Consider the following 20,125-nt stretch of genomic DNA (forward strand, 5'->3'; position numbering starts at 1 on the left):
TCCTTCTCCACTTAGATATTTCCCAATTTTAATTTTAATTTCATTTTAACATGAAGAAAATAAAACAAGGCAAAACAAACAACCCTCCTTCTGAAAAATGAAGGGAACAAAGGCTTAATTCTCTTTGAAATAAATACAAATACAAAGTCCCATAAAAAGGTTAAAAGGTTCCATTTAGCATCAGACTCATATTCCGATTTAAAGAAATAATTGTCATGTACAAATCAGAATAAACATACAGGAAAATACAAAGGGATTTGAAATGTCATCAAAATAAAACAATCTTTTTCAAAGTTTGAACCTGTTACGTATTTTAAAATATCTTTCTAACTTTTCATAGCCAAATTCTAGTTATTGTATACTTAAGACTTGGATGCATTTTGTTTTGCTTATTATGCCCAGCACAAACATTTTACAACAGACTAGCCAACAAATTTACAAATTTTTTTGAATGCTTTGTTGGGTTTTATAACCTTATTTTCCCAATTAGGCTAAAGACCACTTCCTTTGTACGTAGCTGGTATCTGCATAATGTTTCTGCCAGCTCTACCTCAAAACATGGAAATGAGTATTTGGTAAAACTTACTTCAACTTCTGTGAGACAAAAGTCAACATCTCAGTTACATCAGACTGAGAATAACTGATCACCAGACTAAATTCGTTTTAAAATTAAATACGGCCATGATTCAAAAAATCTTCTTCACCATGATGCAATGTTATCATGGCTTAATATATGGCTATAATCCCCACAAATTTGACAGAATTTGTTTTTGGCCATTTCTTGCATCTTGAAGGGGTCAGGTACAACAAAGCAAATTGATAAAACTTAGGAAAAAAGAAAGTGAGAAAAACCTCAGCAACCAAAATATCCACAAAATAAATAATCAAGAATTTTTAATGTCAAAGATCTTGTATATGGAAACTTCAATTATGGGTGAGGAAGAAGGTATTGCACATGGGGATATTAATCATTTTTTTTTATTCTGGGTCTGTGGTGCCAACTTTAACATTGGCTTTTATTAGAGGCATGCAAACAGGTGTCGGTGACACAACTAAAATAAAATGAGTCAACGAGAAAAGGGCATAAAATAAGGACTTTCCATTTGGCTCAGAACCAAGTGTAAGGACAGCACATTGTTCATTACTAACAACATTGATGTCTCAATTGAAATCACTGTCTCTTCCTTTAATCTTTCTCATCTTGCCAGGAGACACAATCATTTACCTAAACATTAAAACAAGGGAGCCATTAATTAATGGCTTATCCCACAGCTAAGCATTCAGCCAGCAAAAGTCAAGAATTGACTAAATCCATCTCCTCCTCTCCATCCCACTGCTCCAGCCTTGGCTCAGGTCCTCACCATCTTTCTCCGGGACCTTCAAAATAACCTTTAAACTAGTCTTTCTCTCTGCACTCTTGCTCTAATCCCCATCCTGTTATTATCTTAAATTCTCAGTCTGATTAAAACTTTTATTGGCTCCCCATCTTCAGCAGAGTCAATTTCAAACTGTTTACTTTGGGTTACGGGACTCCTCATGAGCTGATCAGCCCACCAGCCTTAGCATATCCTCTTTCTAGTACAGCAGTGCTGAGAAAACATGAAACCATGAACATACTTTGGAGACCATAATAAGTTCTTTGAGGACAAAAGCACGTATATATTTTCAATCCCAGTACTAATTACATCAGTACCATCACCCCCCACCCCTTGCTTATTTGAGACTTCACTTTCTGTGATTTCAGTTACCTGTGGTCAACCTAAAGCAGATAATCCTCCTTCTGACTTGTTAGAAAGTCAGTAGCCTAACGCTAGTCCCAATGCTTACGTCATTCATCTCACATCATCACAAGAAGGGTGAGCACAGTACAGTAAGATATTTTGAAAGAGAGACCACATTTGCATAACTTTTATTACAATAGCTTGTTACAATCACTCTATTTTATTATCAGAGATTGCTGTCAATCTCCTACTATGCCTTATTTATAAATTATACTTTATCATACTTATGTATGTATAGGGAAAAACATAGGGTTTGATACTATTCACAATTCCAGTCATCCCCTGGGGGTTTCAGAACATATCTCTATTCACACTCAAAATTTAATCGTGTCACCTTCTTGATGAAATCTCTTGACACAGTCCTCCAAAAAGTTAATTGTTTTCTCTTCTTGCACAAAGTTTTATTCTGGTACATTTCATGCTATATATTAATTACTTGTTTCCACATTGGTACCCTCTTTTAAAGAGTGAACGTCCTAAAGGCAAAGAGCGTATCTTAAAATCTTCATATCTCTAGGGATCTAGAACTGTTTCTGAAACATTAAACTTTGAATGCTATTCAGGGATTCGGAAAATAAATAAATGCCAACTTTCAAGTTAGAGAAAGACAATTTCAATGGCTTAAGATATTTTGAGTGGGGAAATAGTGCATGAGTAGAGACAGGTAAAAGTTAAGTGGAAATAAACATTCTTCCTGGGAACTGGAGTCTTATCAAGAAGAACTCACAATTGGTGATTTCATTGGGAGGTGCTAATGATATTCAAAGAACCATGATCAGGTCTTTTAAAGCAGTGTTGCCACTTTTAAAACAAATCATTAAAAAGTATTAATATTATTTTTTTATTTTTAATCAAGCAGAACTGATGAGATTATTATATAACTGTTGCTAGAAACTTCTTATTAAAATGTTGAAATGTTATTTATAAATTATCTTTTTATTAAGTGAGTCTTTGCACTTCCCCAAATTTCAAATTGCCAATATGTCAGACAAAATGCAGTGAGAAAATATTCTCACTTGAATGACAACATTGGTAGAACTTTAACCAAAATTTATGCTGTGATTCGGGTATTGGGAGAGGGTATGCAAATTAAAGCCTTGTCTTCTTTTCAAGATCCAAGTATCCTACTTTTTAGCAGTATAAAGGATTTTCTTAGAGGAACATAACAAATGGACATAAAGTAGAACCATAATGACTTTTTAAATTGTTTTACTGTTTCTTTCTGTTTTCACAGACCAGTTGAGTTTTCAGAAGTTGATTACCCACAAGTTGAATATCAAAGAAGACAACAATTTTGGGATCCTATACGTCTAGCTCTTTTCACATTGGCAATTGTAGCAATCATAGGAATTGCAATTGGTATCGTTACTCATTTTGTTGTTGAGGGTAAGTATCCAGGTCACATTTTTATTGCCTAAGTGCTCTATGACTTAATATCTTGAAATTCTCTGTTGTATAAAAAAATGCTATTTGCATGATATTAAAATTTTAATTACTAATTTCTTATTGACGTTAAGTTATTGTTTGTTCCATTATTGAGTTCAGGGTTACATATTTCCAGCCAGTGAAGCTTGCAATATACCTTATCACATGGATAGACATCTAAAAGCAATAGTTTTAAAATGAGAAAGAAGAATGAAAGCTTAATCTTTAGAATAGATACAAATCACATCGTGTGCTGAGTTTAATATGTTTTCGTTTTTCAAAAACAATATATTAATGAGTTCCCCAAGCAAAGATGATAAGAGAAAAGTTACCTAAAAAAGAATCTTTAATGGGCTAAAAATCAAACATTATCTTTGAAGGAAAAAGAGATTGTTTCATGACTGGAGGAAGAAAGGAAAACTCAATTTTGCATGATGTGCAAAAATGGATAATACTAATTAAACCAATGACAGTCAACCAATATTCATTTACCTTTACTTTGGCATGTGTATTTATAAATACATGTGACTGAGTCACTGACTAAAATTCTCCAGAATCATATGACTCACAACAATAAAGTCACACTTGAAAGATCAGGAAGTGATGAAATATTGTCAAACATGCTAAGTTTACCTTCCTACCCACTTTATTGGGGGATTGAAGATATCAATTTTTTTGACTTTCATGAAATAAAAAGGATAAACAAAATTGTCCTCTGTAATTATGTCTTTCTTGTTAATATATCCCCAGGTCAAAAAGGAGTAAAGGAGTTCTGTGTGTAAAATGTCCTCCATCCCCAATACTGCAGGTGTTCAAAAGAGAAAAAAAAATGAAGGGATAATAAAAATAATGGCATTATAGTGTTTTTAAAATGTCATAGAGGTTGTCCTAGGCGGAATGATGCCTCCCTTCCCACTTTGGTTACCCATGTCTTAATCTTTGGACCCTGGGATGTTATCTTATATGGCAAAAAATACTTTACAGATGTGATTAAGTTAAGGTTTCTGAGAAAGGAAAGTTACTCTGGATTTTCTAGATGGGTCCTAAATGTAACTCCAAGGTTTTTATAAAAGGGAGGCAAGCAAGTTAAAGAAGGAAGAAGGCTATGTGATGACAGAAGCAGGGGCAAAAAGGAATAATGTGATATGGAACCACAAGCCAAGGAATGAGGATAGCCTCTGGAAGCTGAAAAGGCAAGGAAAAAGATTCTCCCCTTACAGCCTCCGGAAGGAACCAGCTCTGAAAACAGGACTTGACTGTAGTCCTATAAAACTCACTTCAGACTTTTAACCTCCAGAACAGTAAAATAATAAATTTGTGTTGTTTTAAGCCTCCGAATTTGTGGTTATTTGTGACAGCAGCAACAGGAAACTAATACAGAGGTTAATACTCAAGAATTTCAGAAATCTATTACATGGAACTTCCCTGCAGTTAACTGAAAGCTGCATCATTATAGATGGAAATTTAGTAAAACAAAAGAGAAGATAGTCTGTGACAAAGGATTAATGAATCCAAGGAATAAGATAGAGGTAATAACATATACATTTCAAAAGATAAGATGATAGACACATTTCAAAAAAGTAATATACATATTTTTATAGCATAAAGAAATAAAAATGAAATGAAATCACAGTATAGTGACCAGGATAACACCAAGAAGAAAAAGTATCTAAAAAATAATAATTTTAAAGAGTGAAAACAAATGGATCTAAAAGGCAGGAAAATAAAAATGAAATATATGAAATAATCAAAACAGAAGTAAGGATTTTAGCATACTTGATAAAATTTACATCACTAGGATTGAAGTATATTTGAGGAAGCTATTTTTATCCTAGGGATCTCAATAATTATGAATGATTAGCTTTCACTGTATTATCATTCTGATGAATTATCTACTCCCTAACATATGGGAAATTTTCAAATAAGGATTATAAAATAATCCAGTGACTTGTAGAATATGAATGGTTTGTCAGTGCCCTCCAATTAAATATCGCCAAAATTACAGTTGCATTTGAACAAGGTGGGTTTATTCTTGTAGCAGAGGAGAACATACACCATGGGGGACCATGAGGCGGTCAGAGACTGTTGGAAACCGTGTATTAAATGATTTAGGGAGGGTTCAAGGAAGTAGGATGCATCCTTCATTGGATGCTGTCAGAGAGCTGGAATAATGCTGTAATTTGGTATCTTAATAAATCTTACCTGAACGACAACAGCAATGAAGTGGGGCTAACGCTGTTAACTGTCGGAGAAAGAGCACTCATTTATAATAGCCAGAATAAGGGAATGTTTTGCCTTGTTTGATTATTTGTTTGAACAGTGTTTTTGTCTGAGCTCAGATATATCTATAGATGATCTCATTTTTGTCATCACCTATATTGTCACAGAGTGGCCTTGTCTAATGTTGATGTTCTACAAAATTGTAACAGAATACCAGGGCCTAGGCGATAGTATCAGGCCAGTTCCTAGATGTCAGGAGCCACTTTTCCTCTTTCTCAGGTTTTATATTTACAACTCCATAAATTCTTGGGTATCCCTTTAAAAGAAAATTTCTGTGTTATTAATTAAATATTAAGTGCCTAACAGAATTAATGTAGCTACCTTTTTGTTACTCATCATGATAAAAAGACTGATGAAATGTTGGATTCTTATTTTTCCTTGAGATTTCCATTTAGATCCTCCCTTTTTATTTAAATGAAGGTAAATTAAATATTTAAAAATGAAGTCATAATTGAATAGTAAATTATACATACTTTTGAGCCTTGTTGCTACTCAATATTGTTATAAGTGTCATCCACTTTGTAGTTAGCTTTAGTCTATTTATTTTCAATATTGACTAATATTCTGTTGTCTTACACATGCCATACTCATCTATTCTAATGTTCATGGACATTTGGGTAGTTCCAGGTTTTAGACATTAAAGCAATACAGCTATGAACCTTCTTATGCATATGTATTGGTACACATATGCGAAGTTTATCAAGAGAACATAAACAGATGTAGAGTTGCTGCATCACTGGGCATATGCTTTTTGAACTTTATGGATAAAACCAAGCTGTTTTCTATCAGTACTGTATGGGAGTTCCCACTGCATTCCATATTTTCACCAGCATTTGCTATTGCCATACTTTATATATTTGCTAATTTGGTATAGATTGTAGTGTTATTGTAATTTAAATTTTCTTTTAATTTTATACATTTATTTATTTTTGATCAAGAGAGACAGAGCACAAGTGGGGGAGGGGCAGAGAGAGAAGGAGACAGAATCCGAAGCAGGCTCCAGGCTCTGAGCTGTCAGCACAGAGCCCAACGCAGGGCTCAAACTCACAAACCTCGAGATCATGACCTGAGCCGAAGTCGGATGCTTAACTGACTGAGCCACCCAGGTGCCCCTGTAATTTTAATTTGTATCTGACTTATTACATACTATAATTTTAATTTGTATCTGCCCGATGACTGCCAATAACACCGGGCACTTATCCATGTATTAACTTATAATTTAGATTTCTGTTTTTGTAAAATGCCTGTTCAAATCTTTTTCCCATTTTTTATTGAAGTCCTTAATTGATTTGTGTAGTTCTTTCTATATTCTGGATATATATATCCATGATCTATTGAATATGTTGCAAATATCTTCAACCAATGAAAAATATCAAATATCAATGAAAAATACCAAAAACATAATGATAGCTTCATAATTGTGTGAGGATAATTTAATATTAATGAAATCATCACCACCACCATTCACATGAAATATTAACAAGAAAAATTCAAACACTGAGTTTTCAAGTTGTCTTTTTTTTAGGTACCTAGAATTATATAGTAAATTATATTTTTCAACAAATAGTTTCATTATCCAGATTAATTTTTTCAGAATTATTTAGAATTACTTATATCTTTTCTTATAGGATAAAAACATATCTTTTATAAAGAATTCCATGAAATTTTTTGAAGAATTGCCTTTAGAATTATATTTTCACAAAATCCAGAAACTCAATTTTCTAAAGTTTTTTTTTTTTGTTTGTTTTTTAGAGAGAGGGGGAAAAGAGAGACTGCTTGCATGTGCACATGCACAAGCAGGGGAGGGGCAGAGAGAAAGGGAGGTTCCCCATCCAGTGAGGAGCCTGATATAGGGCTCAATCTTACAACCGTGAGATCATGACCTGAACCCAAATCAAGAGTCAGATGTTTAATGGACTGAACTACCCAGGCACTCCTCTAAAGCTATTTTTAATATTTTGACTTCTTGAAAACCTAAGTGTTCTTAGTTAAGTCTGGATTGAAACAGCATCATTTGTCTTCCCATTCTACAAGACTGGCTCCAGTTCCAGGAATGTGGGGAATATATACTCCCATAGGATTTAGAGTCAAATTAAAACCTTGGTTTTAATCTCAGGCCCATCATATAATAGCTGGGTCATTTTGGCAGGGTACTTTCCTAATTCACTAAGTTGCAGTCAATGGAAACAATATTTTTAGAAAAAGAAACATAAGTCAAAATAATAATATTAGTTCCTTCTAGATGTTAGGGTTATAGATTACTTTTACTTTTTTTTATATACTTCTGTTCATTTCAGAGTTTCTAATATAGCACTTATAGTCTGAAAATTTAAAAAAATAAATTAAATTAAAAGTTAGAATGCTTAGCACAGAGTCTGATCTATTATATACTTAAGAAATATTGACTATTGAAATAATTATTTTTCCTTGACTTGTAAAAAGCTTAAGGTATTGTTCTTTTTACTCATATTACCTAAAATGTTACTTCCTCTTCAAATGCAAAAATGGTACAATACTTTGCTCAAAGACTTGACATTACAGTGGACTAAAATCTATAGGTTATTATGATATTGTGGCAAGTACCAAATAGAGCTCTTCACAGGATGGTTATAGTGGCACAATTGTGAAGTCCTTATCTAACTAAGGCTGAATGTTCCAGACATTTTCCCCATTTGGAAGTAATGTCATGAGTAGAATTTATGCATGGAAATGCCTTTGGAATAGCATTTCAAGCAAAGGGTTTACAGAAGCAAAATCTTAGGGGGAAACAAATACCCAGCATGGTAAATGTAGACAAATGAAAACAGTTTGCTGTAGTTTCAACATAAATCCTAAGGGGAATGTTGCAAAGAATATGCTCAAAGGCACAGGTAGGATCTAGGTCAAGGAAAACTTTTGGAGATCATAGTTAAGACACCTTTCCATAAGAAACGGAGAAAAGTGGAAACATTTTAATTGGGGAAGTCATCTTGTCAAATTTTCAATTTTAAGATTACTATGTGGGGAATAGATTTTAGAAAAACAGAACTTGAGGCAGGGTATTAGTTAGTATGCTATTACATTTTATTTATTTCTCTTTTTTTTTTACATTTTTATTCATTTTTTGAGAGACAGAGGGAAACAGAGCATGAGCAGGGGAGGGGCAGAGAGAGGGGGAGTCACAGAATCCAAAGCAGGCTCCAGGTTCTGAGCTGTCAGCACAGAGCGTGACATGGGGCTCAAACCCACAAACCAGGAGATCATGATCTGAACCGAAGTCAGAAGCTTAACTGACCAAGCCACCCAGGTGCCCCAGCTGTTACATTTTCTAGACAATAAATAATAAGGGAATAAACTACAGCACTAGTAGGAGTACAGCATGTGAATAGAAGATAGATTTTTAAAATTTAGATAACATTGTCAGAACTTGCTGATTAATTAGAAAGAAATCAAGATTTCTAATGTCTAAGATTTCTAGTCTGGTTGTAATGATATCATTGTGATGATAGCATTTAAGATAGACAATCTAGATGGGCAACTTCTTTTTGAATAAAAAAGTCATTTTGTTTTGGATAGATATTAGCTAGGTGGTTGATGAGGACCTGAATTAAGGATGTAGCTTCTCTGGGTGGGAGAAAGGACTTGAGATATATTAATAGATTCAATACATAAAACTTAGAGATGGAAAGACTGGATGTTGGAAATGAGGATGAAGCTAAGTTTGGGGTGACTGTGGATGATGGAGCTGTTAATGAAGATAGAAAATGTAGGAGGTGGGGCAGGCTTGGGTACAGGAAGAAGTAAATGATTATTTCCATTTGGAAATATTATTTTTAAGGTGCCTATTTGATGTCCAACAAATAGTCTCCTTATTTGATAGAGAACTGAAATTCATGACAAAGATCTTGCTTGAAGATAAAAATTTAGGGGTCATCAATTGTTAAAATAATTAAACAGGGAAGTCATTGGACTAAGGTGGCTCTAATGCCTTGGTAGCCTACGTAAGGAAACCTAAACCTAAACCAGAGTCAGTGCACTCAAATCTCAGAAAATGAAACTTAAGAACAACTATCACAAACAGCTCAGTAGGCTTTCTTTTATAAGGCAACTGCTTAAGCTACAGGCAATCAAATGATTTCCTTGCTTTTCTTTTACATCCTGTCTACAAATTTCCCTTCACTTCTGTCAGTGGAGGGATCTTAATCACTTGGTTTGATGCTGCCCAACTGGAATCGCCCTTTGCTCAAATAAACCCTTGCAAATGTAAATGTGCCCCAGTTGATCTTTCAAAATCAACAAATACTTGATGTTTGAGGCCATCACCATTAGGATCACCCAGAAGGAGTTAACTAACATTAACATGACCAGGACAAGGATAAAATGCTAAGTGGCTAAGGATAGAAGTAAAAATAAAGAGCTCTCCAAGGTAACTGAGAAGGAGTGGCCAGGTAGAAAGAAAGTTAGAAGATGTCTCCATAAAGTCTAGGATGGGGTTTCAAGGAATATGATTAAGGCGGCAAAGAAATCAAGATTAAAAAGAAGAAAGACCCCCAAAAAGGTGGCTTTTAGATATTATGACTGTTGTCCTAGACAATGGCAGTTACACTGGTGTGTCAAGGGTAGATTACAGAGAATTGAGAGTTAAATGGGCAAAAAGAAAGTGAAAACAATAAATACTAGTACCTATTAATAGCATGGAAAAAACTGATAGCCTGTTCAATGTATCTTCATAATACAGCTCAGCTAAGATATACTTATGCTACAATTCTTTGAGGAAATTGATAATTTTTATATGACTTTCAGCAGTCACTTTCAATATTTACTTTCCATGTTACATGTCCCATTGTATGAAAATTTTGATATGCGTAAACACTGTAAATGAGGTATTCTGAAAGTATACTTGGAGGCCTGAATTTTCTATTTTAGATGGGTACAATGATAAAATTATAAAATATTTGAAAAATGTCCACAATAATTTTTGCACCAAGAAGAAATAAACTGCACTATGGTAAATCTATTTCCTGGGGTTGGGGGACACAAAACTGATTATATTTAAGCATGGACCTTTTATTTATTTTTACCTTTCAGATGATAAGTCATTCTATTACCTTGCCTCTTTTAAAGTAACAAATATAAAATACAAAGAAAGTTATGGAATGAAAAGCTCAAGAGAGTTTATAGAAAGGAGTCATCAGATTGAGAGAATGGTAAGTTCAATAGAAATTCTAAAAGTTTATGAGTGTGTTTTCTGTTTCACTTTCAGTATGGTTGCTATAAGAACTTAGCTTCTTCCTGCCTTAACTTCTTCTTCTGTGAACTGTAGATAATATATAGATCATATGGTTATGAGGATTAAATCACTTAATATATGTAAAATATTTAGAATAATGTTATGTACCATTAAACGTATGTAGATTACAGTAGGCCACCAATTAGCAACAACAACAAAAAAACCTGATGAGTCAAATAGATGTTCTTCCTATTTTTAACTCTTGATTTTCTTTCCTGGTTCATTTTCCATAATCTTTTTCAACATAAGAATGTAGGATTGCCATTTTGCCTTATCATTTTGTTTATTTTGCTTTTAAAATTATGTAAAGCATCACATACGAGGATGTATGTTGGCAATTTTTGATGCCAATCTCAAATCTAGTTCTGCCCCTCAAATATTTTGGTTTACCTTGAAAATTTACACATTTATCAAGGCATGTCTAATTTTTAAAGTATATAAGACAAGCTAGATCTTTACCTATCCTAGTAGAAAGTCAAATAGGATAGTCTTCTATTTTTCGTCCCATGAAAAGCATGTCCACGGAGACCACATATTTGTTTAGCAAAACCCAGTATATTAGCTTAAAGTGTACTCCTTAATGCTTAGGAGAGTTATTCTGGAACAACAGAGCAATAGCTCTGTAGAAAGGAGATTGAATTCGTATGATTATTTATGATTAGCTGTAAATACTAGCTCAATTAAAAGATGACCTTAGCACTCCAACCCTTCACTCATTTTACTTTCCTTTCTCTGAATTATTAACAATGTAGGAAAGTATTTGCATTTTATTTAGTTATTTATCTATATGTAGGTTGATTCTAACTATTGAAAACCAATGAAAGTATTTTTCATTTCCATAGTTGTTTAAATAGTGTTTGTCATTTAACAAGTGTTTTTTATAACCATGTTGCAGCAATTTTTATGCTATTCAAAGAAGAATGCTCCCAGAAGCAATTTTAAATACAACTCACTTATTTTTTTAAAGTTCTCCACCATTTTGCTATATCTTCAGATATGTCCAAAGTCTCAATATTTCTTTATTTCTTTCATTCTTCTCAAAACTTTGTGCTTTCTGCTTCAGTTTGAACGGGTTGCTTTCTAGGTCCACTTCAGAGAGGTAACCTGGGTCAAAACAGGACTGCTCTAGCATGTGAGATCCATTGCTTCTTGAATCCCATATTTTCCTTGATATGGTGGGTTATGTCCTCAAGCACCTTCCTTAAGAAAAAAGTGCATGGGAGGTAACATTTATGAATTACTTTATGTTGGAAAAAAGTCCTATGTTCCACTCAAGCAACAGTTTGAATATAAAACTTTAAATTGAAAATCACTTCTCTTCAGACCATCTGAAACCTTGCTTCATTTTTTTTATTCTATCACATGCAGCTGATGAGAGATGGTGTTTCTTTTAAGGAAATGTCTTCTTTCTCTAGAAGATTTTGTACTCTATTTTTTGTTTTCTAAAATTTCATAATGATGTGTCTTGGTATTTGAAATTTGATATTTCATTCATTTTTGTTGGGATATCATCATACTTTAAAAAGTGTGTAAAACATTTCAAAGAATATCCAAGAACCCACCACCAGTTTTCAGAACTTTACCAGTACTTCTGAAACCTCTATATGTTCTTCTCTCTCTCTCTTCTTCATAGTTAAACATTTCTATTTTGAATTTGGATTTAATCATTCTGTGGTTTTATCACCTATTTATGCATACTCAAATAGCATAGTATGCAATTTTACCTCTTTTGAACTTTATGTAAATGTAATCATATTATATCCTTCTGTGATTTCATTCTTTCACTCAACATTATATTTTGAGATTTTTCCCATTTTGATGCATGTAGCTATAGCTCATTTATTTTCACTTCAGTGTAGAATGCCCTAAAAAGAATATACTACTAATTATTAATTCATTCTGCAATTGACAAACATTTGAGCTACTTTGTAATTCTGAATAATGCAGCTAATTAACATCCTTTCAGTTTAGCGCATGTACTCCTAGTGCATGTGCAAGAGCCTCCCGTAGGTCATGAACCAAGCAGATGGTTTGCTGGGTTATAGGTAATGCTAATACTCAGCTTTAGCAGATTTTTATCAATGGTTTTCCAGGGGGTTTGTAGACATTTACACCACCACCAGAAGGGCATGAGAGTTCATCTTGCCCTTCCTACTCACCAAAATTTTCTACAAAATTGACTTTTGCCAAACTGGTATCTGTATAAAACGGTAACTCATTGTGGATTTAATTTGCATTTTCCTGATTATTAATAAGGTCCACCAGTGGTTAGCAACCATTTGTATTTTGTCCTTTATAAATATCTACTCATGATTTTTTTCCCATTACTTTTCTTTTTTCTTTCTTTTTTCTTTAGTTAACATACAGTGTAATATGACCATGTCTTCTTGTATTTTTGGTTTTTAATTTTTTCTTAGAAACATTTTTGGGAAATGAATACTTTGTTCATTATATTAGTGAAAAATTCTTTCAATTCAATCCTTTTTTCCATTTTGTGGCTTGCCTTTTCATTTTCTTTATAACATATTTTAATGAACAGTATTCTCAGTTTTAATATAGTTACGTACATCATTCTTTTGTTATTAGTGCCCTTTGTGTGTGTAAAAGAAATCCTTTCTGATACTGATGTCACTGTCAAAAAAATCCTTTTTCCTTTTTGCATTTAAGCATTCATTCTACATGGAGTTGATATTTGCATATGTGTTTGATTTAGAGATTTAATTTCATTTCAACCCCCCCCCCCATATGAGTAAGCAGTTCTCTTAGCACCACTGATTGAGCAGTCTTTTTTTTTTTTTGGCTGATATGCCATGCCATTTCTGCCACAAATCAAGTTTCCATATGTGAATCTGGATGTTGCTGGGCTCTCTAATCTGTTCCATCAATCAGCTTGTTTTGCATTGTGTCAGTACCACAATGTTTTAACCTCTGCAGTTTGACAGTAAGTGTTGATACTGGTTATATTAGTTTCTTAGTGTTGCTGTACCAAATTACCAAAAACTAGTGGATTAAAATAACAGAAATTTATTCTCTCACAGTTATGGGGGTTAGAAATCTGAAATCAAGGTATTAACAGGGCTGGGTTCCTTGAAATGTTCTAGGGAAGAATCTTTATTTGCCTCTTTCAGCTTCTGGTAGGTTCAGGCATTCCCTGACATAGCTACATAACTGCGATCTGTGTTTCCATCTTCACCTGACCTTTTGCTCTGTGCTTCTCCACTCCAATAAAGGCATTGGATTATTAAATTAAAATCATTAGATTCAGGATTTTCCTGGATAAAACCACATTGGTTTTATCTTGAAATCCTTAACATAGGATCTGCAAAGATTCTACCAGATAAGATCACATTCACATGTTCCCAGACTTAGACATATCTTTTTAGGGGGCCATCATTCAACCCAGTACACCTGAATTTATCACCATCTTCTTCAGGTATGTCTTAGTTATTCTTAACCCTTTTCTTTTCATATCAAATAATACACACATATGCAAACATACAAACATTTATATTGGGATTTTTATTCAGATTGCTTCAAATCGAGAGATTTAGAGAAATAATTGATATCTTCATTTATTTACCCATATTTACTATATTTCAATAAAGCTTTAAAGTGTTTTTCTTAAAGGTCTTATTCATCTTTGGTTAGATTTAATAGTAAAAGCTCTTTTTTTTTTGTCATTGCTTATATTTTGGATATTAACCCTTTATCGACTATATGATTTGCAAATATTTTCTCTCATCCCATAGGTTGCTTTTTCATTTTGTTGATGGTTTCCTTTGCCATGCAGAAGCTATTAATTTAATGTAATCCCACTTGTTTATTTTTGGCTTATTTATTTATTTATTTATTTATTTACCTGATTTTGGTGTCATATACAAAAAATCATTGCCAGGACCAGTGTCAAGGGCCTTTTTCTCCATGTTTTTTTTCTAGGAGTTTCATGGCTTCAGGTCTTAAATGTAAGACTTTAATCCATTTTGTATATGGAGTAGGATAAGAATCTAATTTCATTCTTCTGCATGTGAAAAACCAGTTTTCCTAAGACCATTTATTGAAGAGATTATACTTTCCCCATTTTGTATTCTAGGTGACCTTGCCAAGGATTAGTTGACCATATATGCATGGTTTTATTTTTGGGTAGTCTATTCTTTTCTATTGGTCTACATATTGGGTTTTGTGCCAGTATCATACTGTTTTGATTACTATAATTTTGTAATATAATTTGAATTCAAGAAGTGTGATGCCCTCAGCTTTGTTCTTATTCAAGATTGCTTTGGCTATTCAGGGTCTTTTGTGGTTCAATATGAATTTTATGATTGTTTTTCTATCTGTGGAAAATTGCCGTTGTAATTTTGATAGGTATTATATTGAATCTGTAGATTGCTTTGGGTAGAATGGACATTTTAACAATACTAATTTTTCTAATCCATGAACACAAGATATCTTTCCATTTGTTTGTGTCTTCTTCAATTTCTTTTATCAATGTTTTATCATTTTCAGTGTACAAATCTTTCACCTTCTTGGTTAAGTTTACTAGTTTACTAGTACATATTTTATTGTTTTTGATGCTATTGAAAATTATATTATTTTCTTAATTTCTTTTTTAGATAGTTCATTATTAGTGTATAGAAATGTGACTGACTTTTGTATTTTGATTGTGTATCTTCCAACTTCAATGAATTCATTGATTAGTTCTAACAGGTTTGTGAAGTGTGTGGGGAGGAAACATGTGTAATCTTTAGGGTTTTCTACTGTAAGATCATGTCATTTGTTCAGAGAATTTTACTTCTTCAATTCTGATTTGGATGCCTTTTATTTGTTTCTCTTATCTGGGATTTTTGTTTTCTTCAATAGCTGGGATTTTCAGCACTGGGTTGAACAGAAGTGGTGAGAATGGACATCCTTGTCTTGTTTCTGATTAAAGGAAAAGCTTTCAGCTTTTCACCACTGAATATGATGTTAGCCGTGGGCTTGTCATATATGACCTTTACTATGTTAAGGTACATGCCTAATTTGTTAAGAGTTTTTACTCATGAAAGGATGTTGAATTTTATCAAATGCTTCTTCTGTCTCCATTAAGATGATCATATGATTTTTATTTTTCATTCCGTTAATGTGGTGTGTTACATTTATCAATGTACTTATGTTGAACCATTCTTGTATTTCAGGGATAAATCCTACTTGATCATGGTGTATGATCCTTTTATGTGTTGTTGAATTTGGTTTGCTAGCATTTTGTTTAGGGTTTTTGTATCTATGTTTCATCAGGAATATTAGCCTGTACTTTTCCTATAGTCTTCTCTGGTTCTGGTATCAGGTAATGCTGGCCTCATAGAATTAGTTTAGAAGTATTTCTTCCTGTTCAATTTTTTGGAAGAGTTTGAGGTGATTGGTATTACTTCTTTAAATGTTTGGTAGAGTTCACCAGTAAAGCCATCTAGTCCTGTACTTTTCTTTGTCGCAAGATTATTGTTTACTGATTCAGTCTCCTTTATGTTATTGGTCTTTAAAGATTTCCTGTATCTTCATGACTTAGTTTTGATAGGTTGCATGTTTCCAGGAATATACCTATTTCTTCCATGTTATCCAATTTTTGGCTTGTAATTGTTCATAGCAGTCTCCTACGATCCTTTTTATTTCTGTGTATCAGTTGTAATGTCTCCTCTTCCATTCTTGATTTTATTTATTTGAGTCTTCTCTCTTTTTTTCTTAGTTTAACTAAAGGTTTGTCAATTTTGTTTAACTTCTCCAAAAGCCTATTCTTGGTTTCATTGATCTTCTCTATTATTTTTATGGTCTCTATTTCATTTATTTCTGCTCTGATCTATTTCCTTCCTTCTGCTAACTTTGGGCTTAGTTTTTATTTGTTTATTTTTTCTAGTTCCTTGAGGTATAAAGTTAGGTTTTTTATTGTAGATTCTTCTTTCTTGATGTAGTGTTTATCACTATAAACTTCCCTCTTATAATTGCTTTTTATGTATCACTTAAGTTTTGGTATGTTGTGTATCAATATTCAATTTGTCTCAAGATTTTTTTTTTTTGCTTTTTTAAAGATGTTTTTGCTTTTGATTTCTTCTTTGATTTATTGCTTACTCAGGAATGTGTTGTTTTATCTCCACATATTTGTGAATTTTCTTATTTTCCTATTGTTATTGATTTCTAGTTTTATACCATTGTGATCAGAAAAGATAACTGATATTTCAATCTTCTTAAATTTATTGAAATTTGATTATAGCCTAACATATGATCTATCCTAGAGAATGTTCCATGCATACTTGAGAAAAATGTGTATTCTGCTGTTATTGTAGGGCATGTTCTGTATATGTCTTTTAGGTCATTTAATTTATTGTGTTCAGCTCTGTTTCTGCATTGATTTTCTGACTGAATGATCTAGTCAGTGTGTCAAGTGGGTTATTGAAATTCTCTATTATTGTATTGCTGCTAATTTCTCCCTACATTTCTGTTAATATTTATTTTATATATTTAGGTGCTCCGATATTAGGTTCAGCAAAAAAAATAAATAAATAAGATAGTTATTTTCTCTAGTGTCATTCTCTGCCCCAAGGCCCATCTGAAATGCCAGAGCAAGATGTGTGGTAGGGTTTGCCACAAAACTGTTTTGTTTAGAAAACAGATTTATATTTTGATGTGTGCTCCATTGTTTTTGGCAGAGTTTAAAAAATAACTAATATAGTAATTAAAACAAGATAATTGTTTTCATTCTAAGAATTGCTAGTTTAATTATGTTAAAAAGTCACTGAAGAGTGACTATTGAATTCAATGCAATGCAGCAAGGAATTACTCTGTACCTTTTCTAAGACTAGCACTCAGCTAGATATTCTAACACAGACTGATCTTCACTTTCCCCTTGGAGATGTTAGATAATTAATCAGTGCACTCTTGGAAAGATTCCACACCTTAGGGCCAGTGCTCTGAAAACTTGTTTTTTTTTAATTGAAAAATAAATGTAAATAGAAGTTCTAATATTTTCCACATCCTCTATGAATCATTAGCTTCACTTTGAAAATCAATGCTCAGAATAATCCAAAAGATTATTACTAAATTACTTCACAGGTGATTGCACCCAGAGGTAAGAGGGTTGGGCTATTTATGTTATACCAATTAGAGCTGTCCAGGTAAGGTGGAGCATAAGCTCCCAGACATCAATAAGTGAGGTGCTCAGGCTAGACAAGGCAGGCCTCCGGAGAAGTACAGGTGTAAGCTGTTCCCAATCAATATTTCTAGAAGCTGGATTATGAGTACACCTTCCCAGTAAATGCAGTTTAGATAGGGAACAAGTATTCTACATTTCATCTTTTACCACAATTCATCATCTGTAAGTGATTTCAGCTTCTTAAGAAACTCCTTAAGAAAGAGGAAAAAAAAATATTTGCGTGTAAGTGATTATAGACATATAATTCCCATTGGCTAGGCCTCCAGATCATCTGAGACATGATCCTGACTTTGCTTCTTCTTCTTCTGTTGCTCTGTTGCTCTGTAAATTCCTATTCCCATAATAAATGGAACACTTTGGGTAGAAAGTACCAGAAACCCAATTAACAAGTCAAACAGAAGGAAGGAAGGAAGGAAGGAAGGAAGGAAGGAAGGAAGGAAGGAAGGAAGGAAAGGAGGAAGGGAGGGAGAGAAGACTGTGGGAGAACCTAGAGATTCATTTGACTTCAGATATGGTGGGATTCAGAGGCTCAAACAGTGTCTTCAAGCTATTATTATTATTCTCCATGTGGCAGACAAAATAGCTTACATTTATTCTATATTCACATGTTACCAGGTTATTAACTGAAGCAAGAAAAGAAATTTTTCCGTAATAGTCCTTGAAGGAAATTTTGAAGAATCAACATAGTTGGCTAAAGTTGGAATACCTCCTCAACCCTTCACTAATCACTGTGACCAAGAGAGTAAACCTGTGCCACCTGGTGTTAGGTGGGAGAAGGGGCAAGTTTAATTTCAACTGGATCATATGGAATGAGTTCTCTGTAGGCAAGCAGGGATCTCTTAGCAGAAAAAAAAGGGGAAGTACCAATGGGTATACAATAACTCTAATTCTAAAAATTTTTATCTCTAACCCAGATATCTCTGAACTCTAGACTTGTACGTTCAATGGCCTACTTGACATTTCCACATGGATTTCTCACAGGCATCTTGAAGTTATAACTAAATACAGTTTTTGAAAGTTGTTGCCTTCTCACTCTCTCTTTCCTACATTTTTCCACTCAACAAATGGCATCACTGTCCATCTAGTTGCTAGAATACTATTTTTCCTTATCCTCATGTCTAATCCATTCACATTTGATGTTTCTACTTCTAATTCACTATCTCTATCCTGGACCTAGATAATCATTCATATAGCCAGCTCACCATAATCATTGCTTCCACTCAGGCTCCCTCTAATATCTGTCTACATAGCAACCAGATGTTAAAAACACATTATAGGAGCACCTGGGTGGCTCAGTTGGTTAAGTGTCCGACTCTTGGTTTAGGCTCAGGTCATGATCTCATGGTTTCATGAGTTTGAGCCCCCCATCAGGCTCTGTGCTGACAGTGCGGAGCCTGCAGAGGATTCTCTGTCTCCCTCTCTCTCTGCCACTCCCCCACTCACACTGTCTGTGTCTCTCTCAAAATAAAATAAAAAAACTAAAAACCCATACGATAGGTTTTATTTTGGTTAAAATTTCATAAGTGGCTTAGAATAAGTCATTTTATGTACTTATAATAAAATCCAAACTTTTTACAAAGTTGTCTAAGGAGCTTAATGCTCTGCCTCTGACTATTCCTCCAATTTCTACACTCCTCCTTTCTCACTGTTCTCTATCATATTGACTTTTTTTTTTGAGGGGTGGGAGATAATCTGCACATTCAATTTCTTCTACCTGGAAGATTGTCCCATGATCTTGCTCTTGCTTACTCTTTCTGATTTTTTAGATTTCACTTAAATGTCCCTCCTTGGAAAACCCTTACATATTATAGACCCTCCAACCATAAAACTATCTTACTTAACTATATGAGTTGCCTCTCAACTGAACTACCCAGGTACCTCATTTACTAATTTTTATCCAGTGTTGTCACAGTGCCTTACACATAGAAAACTCTTGATCCATTGTGTTGAATGAATAAGTAAATGAGAAAAAAAAGGAAGGGGACAGAATATAGTGAAAAAGACATGAAGATATGCAAAAGCCAGCATTTTTTTTTCTTCACACTGTTGTTTATGATTAACCACAGCTGGAGAATCAGTTAATGAAAATGTTATTGTGTACCTATTTTGTGTAAGACTATGAAGAATGCCAAGATTTGAATAGCACAGTCTCTTGCTTATTGTAGTTTATAATATAGTTTATGTATAAAATTC

General features: G+C 33.5%; 1 protein-coding gene across 1 annotated transcript in view; it reads left to right on the forward strand.

Moving 5' to 3' along the window:
• The first annotated feature begins 2,431 nt into the window (after positions 1-2,431).
• Positions 2,432-20,125, forward strand: part of LOC102960934 (transmembrane serine protease 11F) — a 39,051-nt gene continuing 21,357 nt past the window's right edge. Inside the window, exons 1-3 of the mRNA XM_007086957.2 lie at positions 2,432-2,445; positions 3,016-3,167; positions 10,554-10,672. Coding sequence (XP_007087019.2) covers positions 2,432-2,445; positions 3,016-3,167; positions 10,554-10,672 — 285 coding nt within the window. The remainder of the gene's footprint in view (positions 2,446-3,015; positions 3,168-10,553; positions 10,673-20,125) is intronic.

Source organism: Panthera tigris, chromosome B1 (assembly GCF_018350195.1).
Source record: "Panthera tigris isolate Pti1 chromosome B1, P.tigris_Pti1_mat1.1, whole genome shotgun sequence".
Lineage (NCBI taxonomy): Eukaryota > Metazoa > Chordata > Mammalia > Carnivora > Felidae > Panthera > Panthera tigris.